Below are 14,471 nucleotides of genomic sequence, written 5' to 3' on the forward strand. Positions count from 1 at the left end.
TAAAATTGACATACAAAATTGTGAGACAATCCTCCCCGCACCAACCCAAGAACCTCTTTATTATCACTTAACTCTAATAACAGTGGCAACCAGGATTATATTCTACAAGTAAGATATTGGAGGATTCTTCTCGAGAGAAGTTCTGCAGCCTCAGACATGTGTAGCCTAACAAAATAGTCAGACAGGTTTCTACTTAATCATCCTCTATGTGAAACATCTCAGTTAACCAGCCTACCCATGCAAACAGTTGTTAAGCATATTTTTAGTGTCTTACTTTTTTTTTTTCTTTTTCTTCTTTTTTTTTTTTTTTTTTTTCTTCTTTTTTTGAAACAGAGTCTCACTCTGTCAGCCAGGCTGGAGTGCACTGGCACGAACTCTGCCCTGCAACCTCTGTCTTCTGGGCTCAAGTAATTCTTCTGCCTTAGCCTCCCAAGTACCTGGGATTACAGGTATATGTCACCACATCCAGCTAATTTTTTTTGTATTTTTTAGTAGAGATGGGGTTTCACCATGTTGGCCAGGTTGGTCTCAAACTCCTGACCTCAGATAATGTGCCCACCTCAGCCTCTCAAAGTGCTGGGGTTACAGGCATGAGCCCCGCACCTGGCCAGTGTCTTACTTTTAAATGATAACAGAAATGCTGCATACTTATAAATAACTTCTCCAACATAAAAGACAGACCAATACAAAAATCTAGAACAAAGACAATGCAGAGAGCAGAAGAAAAGTTAAAAAAATCATCATTCTTATTCTTACAGAGATAAGAGTAGACATTGCATCAAAGAAATAAGAACAGGATGCTTTTTTAAAAAAAGGACTAGTCTCAGCGAAAAAAGTCCCTTAAAAATTTAAACACAGAAGAAATAAGAAATTAAACAAAATGTTTGGAATAGTAAGTGATGAAAAATCTCATATCAAGTAGTACATAAAACAAAGACGGAAAATAGGATCTAAAAATAAGAAAATAAAGAGCCCAATACTGAAGATTTAATATTTAAAAGATATTGAAGAAAGAGGAAATAAATATATCAGTAAGAAAAACATAATACAGGAAAATTCCCAGAAAATTAAGGATGCTTCCACACTGAAAAGGCCTACTAAGTGCCTAGCACAATGAGTTATAAAAAGACCTGTATCAAGAAAGATTATTGTAACATTCCAAAACATCAAAGATAAATAGATGATCTTAAGGGATTAAAAGGGAAATCAAAAGGTCACATATAAAGGATCAAGAATTAATATAACATTAGATTTTAAAAGTCTGCAAGCCAGATAAAAAAGGCAAAAGATGAAAATCTTTCAAATTCTGAGGAAATAATATTTACAGCCTAAAATTTTATACTCACCTGAACTACCTCTAAGTGTAAGACTGAGAATAAACACACTCTTAGAAATGGAATGTTCTAAAAAAAAATGCACCACCCAAGTACATATTCTCAGGATGCAACTGGAGGATATGCTGCACCCAAATAAGGAAATAGACTATGAAAGATGAAATAAGAGTTCCAAGAACTCCATCTAACACAGATATCAGCTCTACTGGAAGCTTAGAGAACTACTGGTCCATAGCAGAGCAGAATTTTAGCATGCAGAAGGAATATCTCCCAGAAAAAATCAAATTTCTGGAGTATTTTGTGTGTTTTTGGGGAAAATATATTTCAAAATATCTGAGATTTAGTGATAGTGACATAGAACATAAAGCAAACAGAAAAGGAGGCAATCTTGTAATATTTACAAGAAAAAAATATAAACATACATGGCTCAGTGATTAAAAAATATGCACATGGTCATAATAAGCTGCATTGTGAATATTAATTTAACCAAAAATTGGATAAAACTATATTGAAAGAATAGAAGGAGGAAAAGAAGACACAGAAAATAGTACAGAAATGTTAAATCCTCATCATTAATAATAGGCAGTCAATATAATATTCAAACATTATAGTATTAAATATAGATGTTAAAACCAAAAGAAGGTGCTAAAAGAGTTTGGGCAGAGAATAGCAGGAGTAGGTAAGGGGAAGGGACACTACTTTTTGCTATATGTTTTGTCAGACAATTTGGCCTTTAAACTTTGTACAATACTTGTAATTCTTTGATATACTTTTTTAAGTTTTGAAAAATCTCATAAGCACACAAATATTTATTTCTGATAAGTCTAACTTAGAATATCTCTCACTCAAACATATTCAGCAATATGAATATAAATAATATCTGTGATGATATAAAAACACAATTTTTCTGATAATGGTTTTCCAATCTCCTGATTAGGTGTTACAAATTGCATCATGCCAATTTAATCACAAAATTTCTTTTAGGAAAAAAGTGTCTCCAAGTTTCTGATAGTATACTATTTCCATTTCTTTCCTGTGCTCAAAAATATTCAATTTTCTAAAGTCTGAGAGGTTTTCTAAAGGACTTTTCTTTTTGTTAAGAACTGGCAATAAAATTTTAGGTCTATAAGACTGAAAATTATGATGCTTGCCCTGAAATAAAAGAACATATTTTACATTCTGTAAATGAGATATTAAGGGTGAAAGAAGTATATTGTTTCTTTCATTTACTACTTTTGTTGGTTCTAGATTTTTAAAAAATCTATTCATAAATATTTAATTTTCCCTATATCTTTCTTTGCATAGGTTTCTAATATTTTGATAATAATATATTTGGTAAATTATTAAACTCGTAATGCCAGTGGCTGGCAAATGTGAAGCTAGAGGATGTTTAAGGGAAAGAGTTTTGTTTTCAGAGATGGACAGACCTAGATTCAAATCTAAGCTATAGGTGAGCCACTTCTTTGAGTCTCAGTTTCTTCATCTATAATACCTACTCTGTAGGTTCATTATGGTGATTAGAATAATATATGTAAAGCACCAGCAAAGGACATGATACAAAATATACATTTAATTAATAATTGTATTCTTCTCTTCCTTATCTTGTCTGTGGCTCTAGGAGTCTCAATTTTAAGGAATTTGTAGACTTTGCGGTCAAAATAGGAGCTCAAATCTTGGTTCTACCATTCATTAGGCTGTTACTTGGAGGTGGTTACCTATTCTCCTTAATCTTAGTTTCAGCAGTCCTATCATGGCCATAATTACAAAACCCTGCGATGAGGCAGTGGTGAAGAAAATGTATATTCTACTAGCACAGTGACTAGTAGTTCATAGTAAGTTCTCAGAAACAGTAACAGTGATAATAACAATAAATTAAAAGAGAGAGTTTTTCTCCCCTTCATGACTACTTCAAGCAAAATGAAGTAACCTAAATGCCTTGGTCAATAATAGTTTTTCATGAAGTTACATGTGACATGTGGCTTAATTTAATCATTTCCCATAAAAGAGATTTAGAAAATGTCTCCTAAGAAATATTTTAATTCATCTATATAATAGTTGAAAGAATATTTATCTGTATCTACTTGTCAATTTGGTCAACCAGAATACAACTCTGCCTTTTTGGCTTCTCTCTACCTTGCACATATTCATTCTAATTTGTTCACTTGTATTTTTCTTACTTTCTCCAGCACAGTTCCAGGATTTTTCTCTTTGACTTTAGTATGTTTTTCACCTTTGACAAAGGCATTTTTTTCACTTTGTTGCTAGAGACATTATCTTATTTACATTTTCAATCATTGGCAATAGGATATCACACAGGAAATACAAGATGCTTCAATCATGTTTAAATGAATGAATTAGGATATACATAGACTCCTGAAACTCTATCATCATACTACCAGAGTAATTAACTAGCAGGCACAAACAAAACAAGTTTAGGTTTATTTTCTAAACCTCCCCATTTGAATTAAATAGAGTCCTAAGCCTATTGCTATGCAAAGTCCATTTTGTTTCTTAATGATGCAAATCTAGATGGAACATTTATTATACGCCTTTGTTGTATCAAGAAGTGCAAAGGTAATGCAGTCACAGTTTGCCACCCCCAAGAACTCCCACTTAAAATGAAGTCACAAGCAAAGCCTTTTTATTGTACAAAACTTCTCTTTTATAGAGTTTGCTTAAAAATGTAAGCAATTTCACAGACAGAAGATATGAGTAATTTCTTAAAGGTCATATTTCCCCCCAAAATTGGTTTTTTTAACCTTACATTCTCATGGTACTGGGTGGAATTTTTGTTATTGTTTAATGTTGAATTTAAGGCTATGATGAGTTAAAAGTTATGTACTTTTGCTGTCTGGAAGTAGAATTTTTAAGTAAGCAAATAAATTAAAAGATAATTTTCTTACCTTGTTCTTGTGCATGAACAACAACCCCAGCCACACATAGCACAATAAAATGAAGAAGTGGTTTCCTAGGAAAAGAAAAAAAGCATTTGGGAAAAACTTACTAGTTGGACATTTACAATCATATAAAATCCAAAACAAAGTCTATGCAAGATTAAGAATTAAGCAATTATTTTAAATAGCATGATATTGTAATATTCATAGTGGTTAAGACCAAAGGCTCTGAAGGGAAATTCCAGTTTTGCCACTTACTGTGTGACTTGGGCACACTTTTTAACCATTCTGTGCCTTAGTTGCTTTATCTGTTAAACCTATCTCATAAGATTTTCTGAAGATTAACTTAAAAAGTTCATGTAAAGCACAGGAAACAGTACCTGGCACATAGGAAACATTCAATAATTATGAACTAGTGTAGGGGTATTATTATCATATATTATGTTAAATTACCATGTATGCAATTTCATACAAAGTAATAGAAATTTCCACAAAAATAATGCAAATTATAGTTGCTTAACTATAGTGATTATAAATTAATGGAACCAGCTATTTATTTGTTTAAATTAACGGTTATATGTGAAAGTCATTTGAATATCATACTTAAATTACTGGTACTAGATTCATGATTCTTTGGTTTTGAAAATAGCAATGACTGGTAGATGTCAACACTGAGCATTTTGATTAGTAGTAACTATAAGCACAGTACCCAATCACTACAAATTAAAATGTCCATTTGTATTGATGAGGTTTCTAAGCAAAAATGTTTTGTGACATTGTTAGTATAACCAAACTTTTAACAAATTTTGCTGAACATTCTTCATAATTGGCTGTATCAACCTCCAAAATGAAAATTAGAGAAATAATTTTGAAGAGATATGATAAGCATGCTGAAAAACAATACTTCATTACCTAATTTTGCTAATATAGACCCTGATTCTGTTTTTGATTCTAACCCAGGGACTGTTCAAATGATGTATTTGTAAAATGCAGTTCTGCAAGGAGTGATTATAGAGCTGTCTATAAACCATTAATTCCTTTTTATTAAATTCCTGATGTGCTAGTAGTAATTGGTACCTTTTCTATTTATTACTAATAAGATGTTTTTACCTTTACCAACTAGTATAAGGAGCATCTTAATGTAAGAAGATGATCTTTTTACAAAGTTTAAGCCAGCAAATATAAAATCAGACTATTTATAATGGAACACAAATTTCATTTGTATTAAAATGGTATTTATCCTTTGTTAGTAATTTTAAAATTGAACATTCTATGGCCATACTTAGTCCATAGCACAGCTCTTATAAGACAAGGTTTTGATAGAATACTTAACAACTATCACTAACTCTACAAACAAATCAACTGAATCATTGCAGAAATTTCAGCTGATATGGATAAATAACTAAACCATATATTGCGATGAGGCCTATGAAACATTCTTATATATGACATTGTTCATTTAGATGAATGGTTCCCAAATGTTAAACTCACCTGAGCAACATGCAGATTTTGGGCCCCAACACAGAGATTATGATTCAAAAATTTGCGATGGATATCCAGGATGCATACATTTTAACTGTGATTCTAATGCAGATTGTATGTGTACCAAACTCTGAGAAAAAACTATTTAGAACATTCACTGTGTTTACATTTACAATGTTATTAAAATATATCTAAATAGATTTTACTTTTGCTTAATACATATATATCTAATTTTATAACATGACATGACCCTTGAATTTTTATTTGGCCCTTTAAAAATCCTTTTCTACTGCACTAGGTCAGTGGTTTTCAAACTTCAGTGTGATTAGAATCACATGAAGGACTTGTGAACAATCGCTGGGCCTCACCCCCAGAATTTCTAATTAAGTATGTCTGGGCTGGGGCTCAAGAATATGTATTTATAACAACTTCCTGCATGTGCTGATGCTACTGATCTGGGACTACATTCTGAGGACCACTACTCTAAAATAAATGACCCTCAAGAGATGATATAAAGTCTGCCTGTTTGGATCTTTTTACCCCTTGGCTGCACACTGGAATTACCTGAGGAGTTTTGTCTTGTTTTCGTTTTTGTTTTTGTTTTCTTGAGACAGAGTTTCACTCTTTGTTACCCAGGCTGGAGTACAGTGGTACGATCTCAGCTCACTGCAACCTCTGCTTCCCAGGTTCAAGCAATTCTCCTGTCTCAGCCTCCTGAGTAGCTGGAATTACAGGCACCTGCCACCACACCCAGCCAATTTTTGTATTTTTAGTAGAGACGGAGTTTCACCATGTTGGCCAGGCTGGTCTTGAACTCCTGACCTCAGGTGATCTGCCCACTTCGGCCTCCCAAAGTGCTGGGATTACAGGCATGAGCCACCATGCCTGGCCTACCTGGGGAGTTTTAAAAACTACTAATAATTGGATCTTTCTCTCCCTGCCCCACAGAGATTCTGATTTTAATGTGTCCATAGCACAGGCATTTTAAAACATTTTCCAGTGTTTCTAATGTGCAAACAAGGTTGAGGACCATTGTGCAAGATTAAAATGATGTGTGGGCTCTCCAGGATGTATCCTAATGTGATTCAGAGCTTGAGTAAGGAGGCTGTTTACCTTTCGAACTTATATTTCAACATATAACTGGCAGGATACATATCAGTGAGATTAGGAAACTGCTTACTTAGGATTACAGTCAATGAAGGATGGTGCATCTGAATTATGCTGTCTTAAGTAGAAAGTTGAATGTGAATGGAGGCATGGCTCACCTGCCCAAGGTAATCAGGCTCACTCAGATGCATAGAAACAACCCAACAGGCACTTTTCCCTTAAAAATAACTAATGACGATTACAACAGCCCGCACTGCTCATTTAGCAATTCAACAAACTCATCAACTTCCCCAGTGACCTCAGTAGAGAAAAATGGAAATAAAAATGTTAACAAGTTCATTCCTGGTGTGAGGCACGAAAACCTGAGTACATCAAACATCTTTCTTTAGACAGGTGATCCTAGGAGATTATGACAAGTCAGTTGAGCCATACCTTACGTAAATGTACCTATGTATGAAAGCTGATGACTAATTGAGTGGTAGAGATCAATGACTGAAATAGATTATCTTTCTCTTTGTTTAGTTACAACCAAAACTAATAGCCAACTGAAAAAGAACAGGAAAAGTTTCTTACAAGGCATTCAAGGCCCTTATTATTCAGCTTCAATTTCCTTTTTCAGCAGTATGGATCCCACTACCCCTGATATCTCCAAAGTTCCAGTCATACCAAGTTATTCTCCATTTGCTGGGAAGAGCTTGTATATGTCTGAAATGCCCTCCCAGTCTCCACCTATTATTCTTAAGTATACCCAAACCCTAATTAAATCAATACTTGCTCCATGAAGTTTCCCATCATCTCTAAAGGGGAATGAGTCTTTCCCACATCTCTGTACTTTTGATACATTAATTGTGACTTTATTATACCCCATAAGTCCTACCTTTTATGAAAGTAAATATCTGAGCAAGCAGCAGGTCTTCATCTTTATCTCTAGTGTACCCATGTGTTACATGAAATTGACAGTAAATACTTTTTAAAAGGAAATGATCAAAAGTATTATCTCCAAATGACTGAGGAATTCGCTTTTTCCTTATAGACTTGATTCTTTTAATACTTGGAAAAAATAAAATAAAACACAGGCAATTTTAGTTAGATATCCAAAGAGAGAGAAGGGAAATAGAATTTTTAAAATCTGCTATGGCAGTGTATATGGAAGCCTTCTTCTTTTTTTTTTTTTTTTTTTTTTTTTTTCCTATTTTTCATTTTAGCTTTCTTGTCTTTGAAGTGGGTACACAGAGTAAGGATGAAGCTTCATTGACATAGTCAATTTGATAAAGAGCCAAACTCCATCGTTGTGTAAAATGGGTATTTAATGAATCTAAGATTCTTGGGAAATGTCTAATGGACTAGGTTTGTTTGTTTCTTTGGATTTTTCTCCTTATGATATTACATTTACTATACATTTCCTAAACAAATAAAACTTATCAAGTTGCCACATTAGTAGTAGATGGTAGAGTCCTCTAGGGAAGCAGCTGTTCTTTGTCCTCTTCTGGGTCTTAGCTGACTCATCTATTACGTGATGACATAATACAAATTTTGTGTTTTTGTGTTTTACATTCCAAATGTAAAATCCTGTAATTTGTGTGTATGATGGGATCACATTAGTATACTGGCATTAAAAGACAAAAAACAAATTACTTAGCAAAATGTTATATATATGTGTGTGTGGGTGTGTGTGGGGGGGTGTGTACACATACATATATATAAAGGGTTTGTTTGTATATATATGTATACACATACATATATATAAAAGGTTTGTTTAACCACAAAACTATAAAGGTCTTCCTATGGTTTTGGTCCAATACTATTTAAGTAACCTAAAATAGTCTACTAAGTTGTTAATTCATTCATATATTTAGTTTACTCCCACAAACAGTCTAGTTGGTATATTAAACATGAACATTTTTCAAATATTCAAAGCATGTTTGTTTTCATTCACTGGTTTGTATATGTGGACTATGTGTCACTAAATCAAAGTTATAGAGTCATAGTTACTCAGACATTTAACAAAATCAGACCATATCCAAAAGAAGTCAACAATATGGTAATAAACACTTAATAAAGGCTCAAAAAATATAACCCATGATATTGATATCTAACAAAAGAAGAAACACTCTGCATGAGTCTGGCTGCTAGTCGTATTTTCAGTTTGACACCAGCCACAGTCCAAACATAACCAGACATGTGAGGGTAAAGGCCTCAAGAGGAGAAGACAGAAAATAGACATCCAAAGACCATACTCAGAACATGTAAATGACTAATATCCATCCCAGGCATCATTCCTAGATGATTCTTAGAGCTATTCAACTTCCTCTTTGTTCAAAGGATCCAAGTTGCTTTAGGGTAATCCGAGGAATCTTTTTTGTTTAGGGTACCCATGAGACTCTTAGGTATTATAACATATGTCTTCAGGCTACTGATGCTCATTCCTACATAGATTCAATTTATAATAGTGGGAAGGACTTCTAAAATCTTGTAAATAGGCAACTTTTTATGAGTTGGTGGCTTTCTTTTAAACCAATTGAAAATGGTGAACAAATCTGAAAAACACACACACGTGATATACATCAATAATTTCAACAATATCCACCACCCTACATTTACATGCCAAAAACTTCTTAAGTCATGACAGCTTTACAGATTTTGCTCTTTACTAGCTACTAAGATCCAGTAAATTTCTGTTCTTTGTTCTCAAAATAACTGAAAAAAAAAAAAAGTTTTCAATCACAGCAGTGAACATAAAGTTGGATGATTCAGGGAGCAAAGTAGTACTGTCACTAACTTACTTACAAAGAATTTTTCAAACTATTAATTCAACTCAGGTGGTAGTTGTACAGCTAAACCAGTGTGAAGCATATTACAGATTGAGCACCCCCAATCTGAAAATCCAAAGTCCTAACTGCTCCAAAATCTGAAAAGTCTTGAGGGCTGAAATGATGCCATACTGGAATCATTTTATACCTGACTTTATGAGTCACAGTCAAAACTTCATTTCATGCAAAAAATTACTAAAAATATTTTATAAAATTAACTTCAGTCTATGTGTATAAGGTGTACATGAAACGTAAGTGAATTTTCATGTTTTGACTTCAGTCCCATCCCCAAGATATCTCATTTTATATATATATGCAAATATTCCAAATCTGAAAAAATTCAAAATTCAAAACACTTCTGGTCTCAAGCATTTCAGATGAGCAGTACCCAACCTGTAGAGCTTTTCATTAAATTCCAAGCATTCAAGCAATTCATGCAGTGCAAGGGAGATAAAAGCTTAAGAACTTCATATAGGCAAAGTGTCTAGAGTCCAGTCAGTAGGAGGGAAGAAAAATACAGCTAAACTAGTCTGTCCTAGTAATATCACAGAGAGTGTTAAACCATTGCCTAGCTTAGTAAAGTTCCTGCCACATACTAGTGTTAGATAAAGATTTTCAAATGAACTAATGAATCAGATAATCTTCCAGTGAAACTATCAGGTGGTCTTGCATTTCAACAAATACGTAAATTCTCTGGTATCTTCTACCTATACTCCGATCCCAAAATCAAGAAAAATCAAGTCTCCCTAACCTCTAGTTGTTAAACATGGTTTAAAGGCCTTTCAGAATTTGGTCTCTGTTTATCTCTCCAGCTCCAGCTCCAGTCACTTCTTCCCTAGAATGTGTACTCCAACCAACTTCATTTCTTTCAGGTCCTCAAATGCACTGTGCTGTCTCATTTGTGAGCCTTTTATTGTTCCTTCTGTCTGGAAAATTTCATGTTCTTTTTACTAAGGTCTCAGTCTAGATTTCATTTCCTCTGGTTGCCTTTTCCTTCCAGTATTATCCTTTTCTCCCCTACCCACCCATCCAAGACTGCTAGGTGCCCCTCATGTATATATCTTCCTCTCATTTCATGATACTTGGTTGTTTCATTTACTATTTCCTCTGTTAGACTGGTCACATTGGGAGGGCAGCAATTGTGGATCTGTCATACTCCATCATTGTACCTCTACTGCCTAGAACCACACTGGGCACATAGTTGGAGCTCAGTAAACATGTGTTGAATAAATATGTTAATGAATGATGAATAAATGAATGACAGAATAATGTTAGCCTTTTATGAGAATGAAAATAAAATTGTCTTTAGTTCTCACTTACAGTTACAAATTCTAAAATAAGTCATAGTTGGAAGGCATGGCAAGGAAACTAGCACAGCTATTCTAATTCCCATAATAAAATTTACTTTTATTCTGCAGTTCACAAATTACCAAGCAGAATGTCTAAATGACACTCAAAAGTACTTTCCATAAATTACATTTCCTCTCCCTGAGTCATCAGTTTGTTTTAAAAATTTATTTGAACACAAAGATAAGCAACTTTAAAAAATAGAATTTCATGGCATCTAGGAAATAGATCTTTATATTCCAAAAATTCTTTTTGGTTATAAAAGTCTTTAATTACTGTAATAGCCTGCCTGGGAGACCTTCTGATAATATGTCAAATTGAGATATCTAAAGCTGACTTTCAGATTTCATTTCCTTTTTTTAATTCTACAAATTCACATTAGGCAATCCATATAAAAGACCCCATGAAAGAAAGTGTCTGTAAAGATCCAGTTTTAAACTGGAAATGTTTTTCGGTGACTAATCAGAACTGTGATTTTAAAAAGCGCTCCCTCTCTTACAAAACATCACCACAAAAGGAAAATAAAACTCAGGGATTTCATCAGAGACTCTAAGGTTTAATGTCAGTGGCCTGACATTATAAATCAGCTACTTCTTCCGAATCCAGCTCCCCGCCCCCACGCCCCGCCTCAAACTCCGAAGGGTTGGTGGCATTATTTTTCAAACTGAAAAATTCCAAATTATTTATGAAAATTGGATTTTCTAGAAACAATTTTTTTCAGCCCAATCATTAACTATCTTTCCCAAGTTTGTATGTGTGTGGTTGGAGCTGTGAGTTCTGTAATCTGATGTAATTATGGATCACCCTTAATTCTCTGCAGCCCATCCCCAATGGCCCCTGTAATAGAACAAATTGGATATTATGAGATAACCAAGGGCTGCAAGGCCTCTGGTGGTCATGGGAGACAAACACCTTCATCCAGAACCTGCTACTCATCCCCACGTCTCTGCACAAGGGTTCTCTTCCCATTCCACGTTGTATACTTTTTCTTCAGAAGTTCCTCTGGTGCAATCCATTCTATTTGGTTTCTCTGCCTCCCTCCCCCCAATCATCTGGACCCAATTTACAAACCCCAAACTGCCCAAGAATTTATGCAGGGCCTTTTCTGGGAGCGTCTGGAAGGGAAGTGTAAACCAGACAAGACAGAACCCAGGAGCAGATCTGCTTTAACCCGGGAGGTTGGTCACAACTACCAAGGGGAGTGTTAGTCACCAGCGTGGGCCTCGCGCGATGGCAGAGGGAAAGCCCTCAGGGCGGGAGCGGCAGGAGGGCAGCATGCGGAGGCTGGCTGGGCAAGAGCCTCTCTGCATCCGCCTCTCCTGGAGTCTGCAGGCTGGCGGGGCTAGAGCCTCTCTGCATCCGCCCCTGATCAGCGGGAAGATCTGTCATTTTCGCAGGATCGGCTGCAACCCCCGACTCTCCAAGCTGGTCCACACAGAGGGATGTTTATCGAGAACAGCGGCGGGAAATCTTCTGCCTGGGAACCCCATGCGACCTGCGTGAGCCGCTTTGAGAAGGCAACCCGCAGAGCTTGACCTCTACTCGCTCCCGGGACTCCCCAGCCTCCAGCACCGCGCTGCCCGCACGGGGTTGAGGAGGTTGGGAGGTTTCCTCTTCACTGTTGAATGGGGATGGGGGTGTGCGGGGAGGTGCATCTGGTCAGCTGGGAAGCCCAGCTGCGAGGCTTCCAGGGGTCCGAGGAGAGCGCGCGCGCGCACACCAGCCAGGCTGGGCTGCATGCGGCTGGGAAGCACATGTTCATACAAACACGACCACAAGGCGCTCTTTCTCCGCACCCCGCCTCCGCCTTCCCTCAGCTGACACGGTCAATTCTGTTCCCTGCCCTCCTCCCACCTACCCTCCTGAGGGGCAGCCTCTCTGCAGAAGACTTCCACAGCCGCTTCACCCTTCTCACCCAGGGGCCAGAAGCAAACTTGTGTAACCCACTGACCTCTTCCAGGGGGACCAGCCAAAGCCGTGCAACCCCTGGTCCACGCCCTTTTCCCAGTGAAGGCATGGGAGCAGGTACAGCGCCCAAAAGGGAGGTGGGGTGCCCGTCAGGACCCGCCCAAAACCTCCCCAGGAGGGGCAGGCCCGCCCCCGTGTCCTGCTCCCCTTCCCAGTCCCTGCCGCGAGTGCCACTTCCCCAGTGACAGGGCAGTGATCAGGGTGCAGCCTCGGCTCTGATGGGCAACGTTTGTTGGTCTTTTAACAAGAGGGGATTGCCTCTGAGCCCGTGGGTAAAACAACCCCTCGACGCCCGAGGTTCTGCAGCCACCCCCTTCCCCCAACTGGCGACCCTTCCTCACGCCCGTGTCCAGTGGTCCAGGCTGCGCACACCGACCCTGGGGGATCTCTAGCGTCACAGCAATCTCCAGGCTGGACGCCCTGAGAAGCACCTCGGGGAAGCAGGACCTCGACAGGGCCCTGCGGGAGGAGAAGGGGAGGAGGGCGCGAGGGCGGCGGGAGCCGGAGCCAGAGAGATCGTCGGAGCCAAGCTCTGGAGCTTCGGGAGCCGCTGCCCTGGACCTCGGGACTCGCTCCAGCGAACTTTTCCTCTCGAGCCAAAAGATCACTTTAGCATAAACTTCTGAGATCTGCTGGCACGAGGCATCCTTTCAAACACGGCATTTTACAAGCTGAGAAGACAAGGGGAATATATACCGCGGGTACTTGCCCGCTCCCAAAGCCAAAAAGTGCCAAGGAGCCGGACCTCAGGTCTCCATCAGGCTCAGCAGAACCAGGGGGTGGAGAGAGGGGTTGGTCTAACCTCTACCCTACCCGGCGGGTGGGCTACTTACGTTTTTGCCGTGGGGGAGACTTTTCCACGCCTTGTTCTGTGGGCTCCTAAATGCATTTGTATGCATTTGTCCGTGCAGCAAAGCGCTAACGGAAAACAGAAGCCAACTCTGAACTGCTTAGGGTGCAGGTACTGTCCATGAAAAAGGGAAAAAACAATCACATGAAAACCATGCTCCAAACCTGCAACAAGAAAAAATAGTGGGGGGGTGGGGTTGGTGAAGTCGGAAGGAGGTAGGAAATAGCACCCGAAGGGGAGGACAGGCTTCCTAGCTCTCTGGCTCGGTAACGAACGAGCCCAGGGTTGCCCTCCCCGGGGAGGGCGGGCGAGGAGGTAAACCTCACTGGGAGGCCGCGGGGCGCCGGCGGCAGCGAGAGCCTGGCTGCTAGTGCAGCACTCAAGTTCACTTGCGGTTCAAAGGCGACTCTGTGACTCCAGTGGAGTCCTCTGCTTTGGGCCTGGGAGGAGAAAGGGGTGGGGGTAGGGAAGGAGATGAAGTCGGGGAGGAAGTCCTTGGAAAGAGCCCGCGCCCGAACATTTGTCAAACAAGCACACACACCCACTTCGGAAATCAAGTCGGTGCGAGGGGGCCGGTGGCAACTGCAGGAGCCCGGCGTTGACTGCCGCCGGCTGCTTTTGCCTGGAAGAAGAGGAGCCAAGCAAATCCGGCCGGTGTTAAATTTCACCGCTCACTGAC

At 38.5% G+C, this 14,471-nt stretch overlaps 1 protein-coding gene across 1 annotated transcript in view; it reads right to left on the reverse strand.

The window, feature by feature from the left end:
- COL24A1 (collagen type XXIV alpha 1 chain) overlaps positions 1-14,213 on the reverse strand; it is a 388,303-nt gene extending 374,090 nt beyond the window's left edge. Inside the window, exons 1-2 of the mRNA XM_030912579.1 lie at positions 13,776-14,213; positions 4,238-4,302 (exon numbers count right to left, since the gene is read on the reverse strand). Of these exons, the coding sequence (XP_030768439.1) occupies positions 4,238-4,302; positions 13,776-13,831 (121 nt within the window). The 5' untranslated portion in view covers positions 13,832-14,213. The remainder of the gene's footprint in view (positions 1-4,237; positions 4,303-13,775) is intronic.
- Between the last annotated feature and the right edge of the window lie 258 nt (positions 14,214-14,471).

The sequence above is a fragment of the Rhinopithecus roxellana genome, chromosome 12 (genome assembly GCF_007565055.1).
Source record: "Rhinopithecus roxellana isolate Shanxi Qingling chromosome 12, ASM756505v1, whole genome shotgun sequence".
Lineage (NCBI taxonomy): Eukaryota > Metazoa > Chordata > Mammalia > Primates > Cercopithecidae > Rhinopithecus > Rhinopithecus roxellana.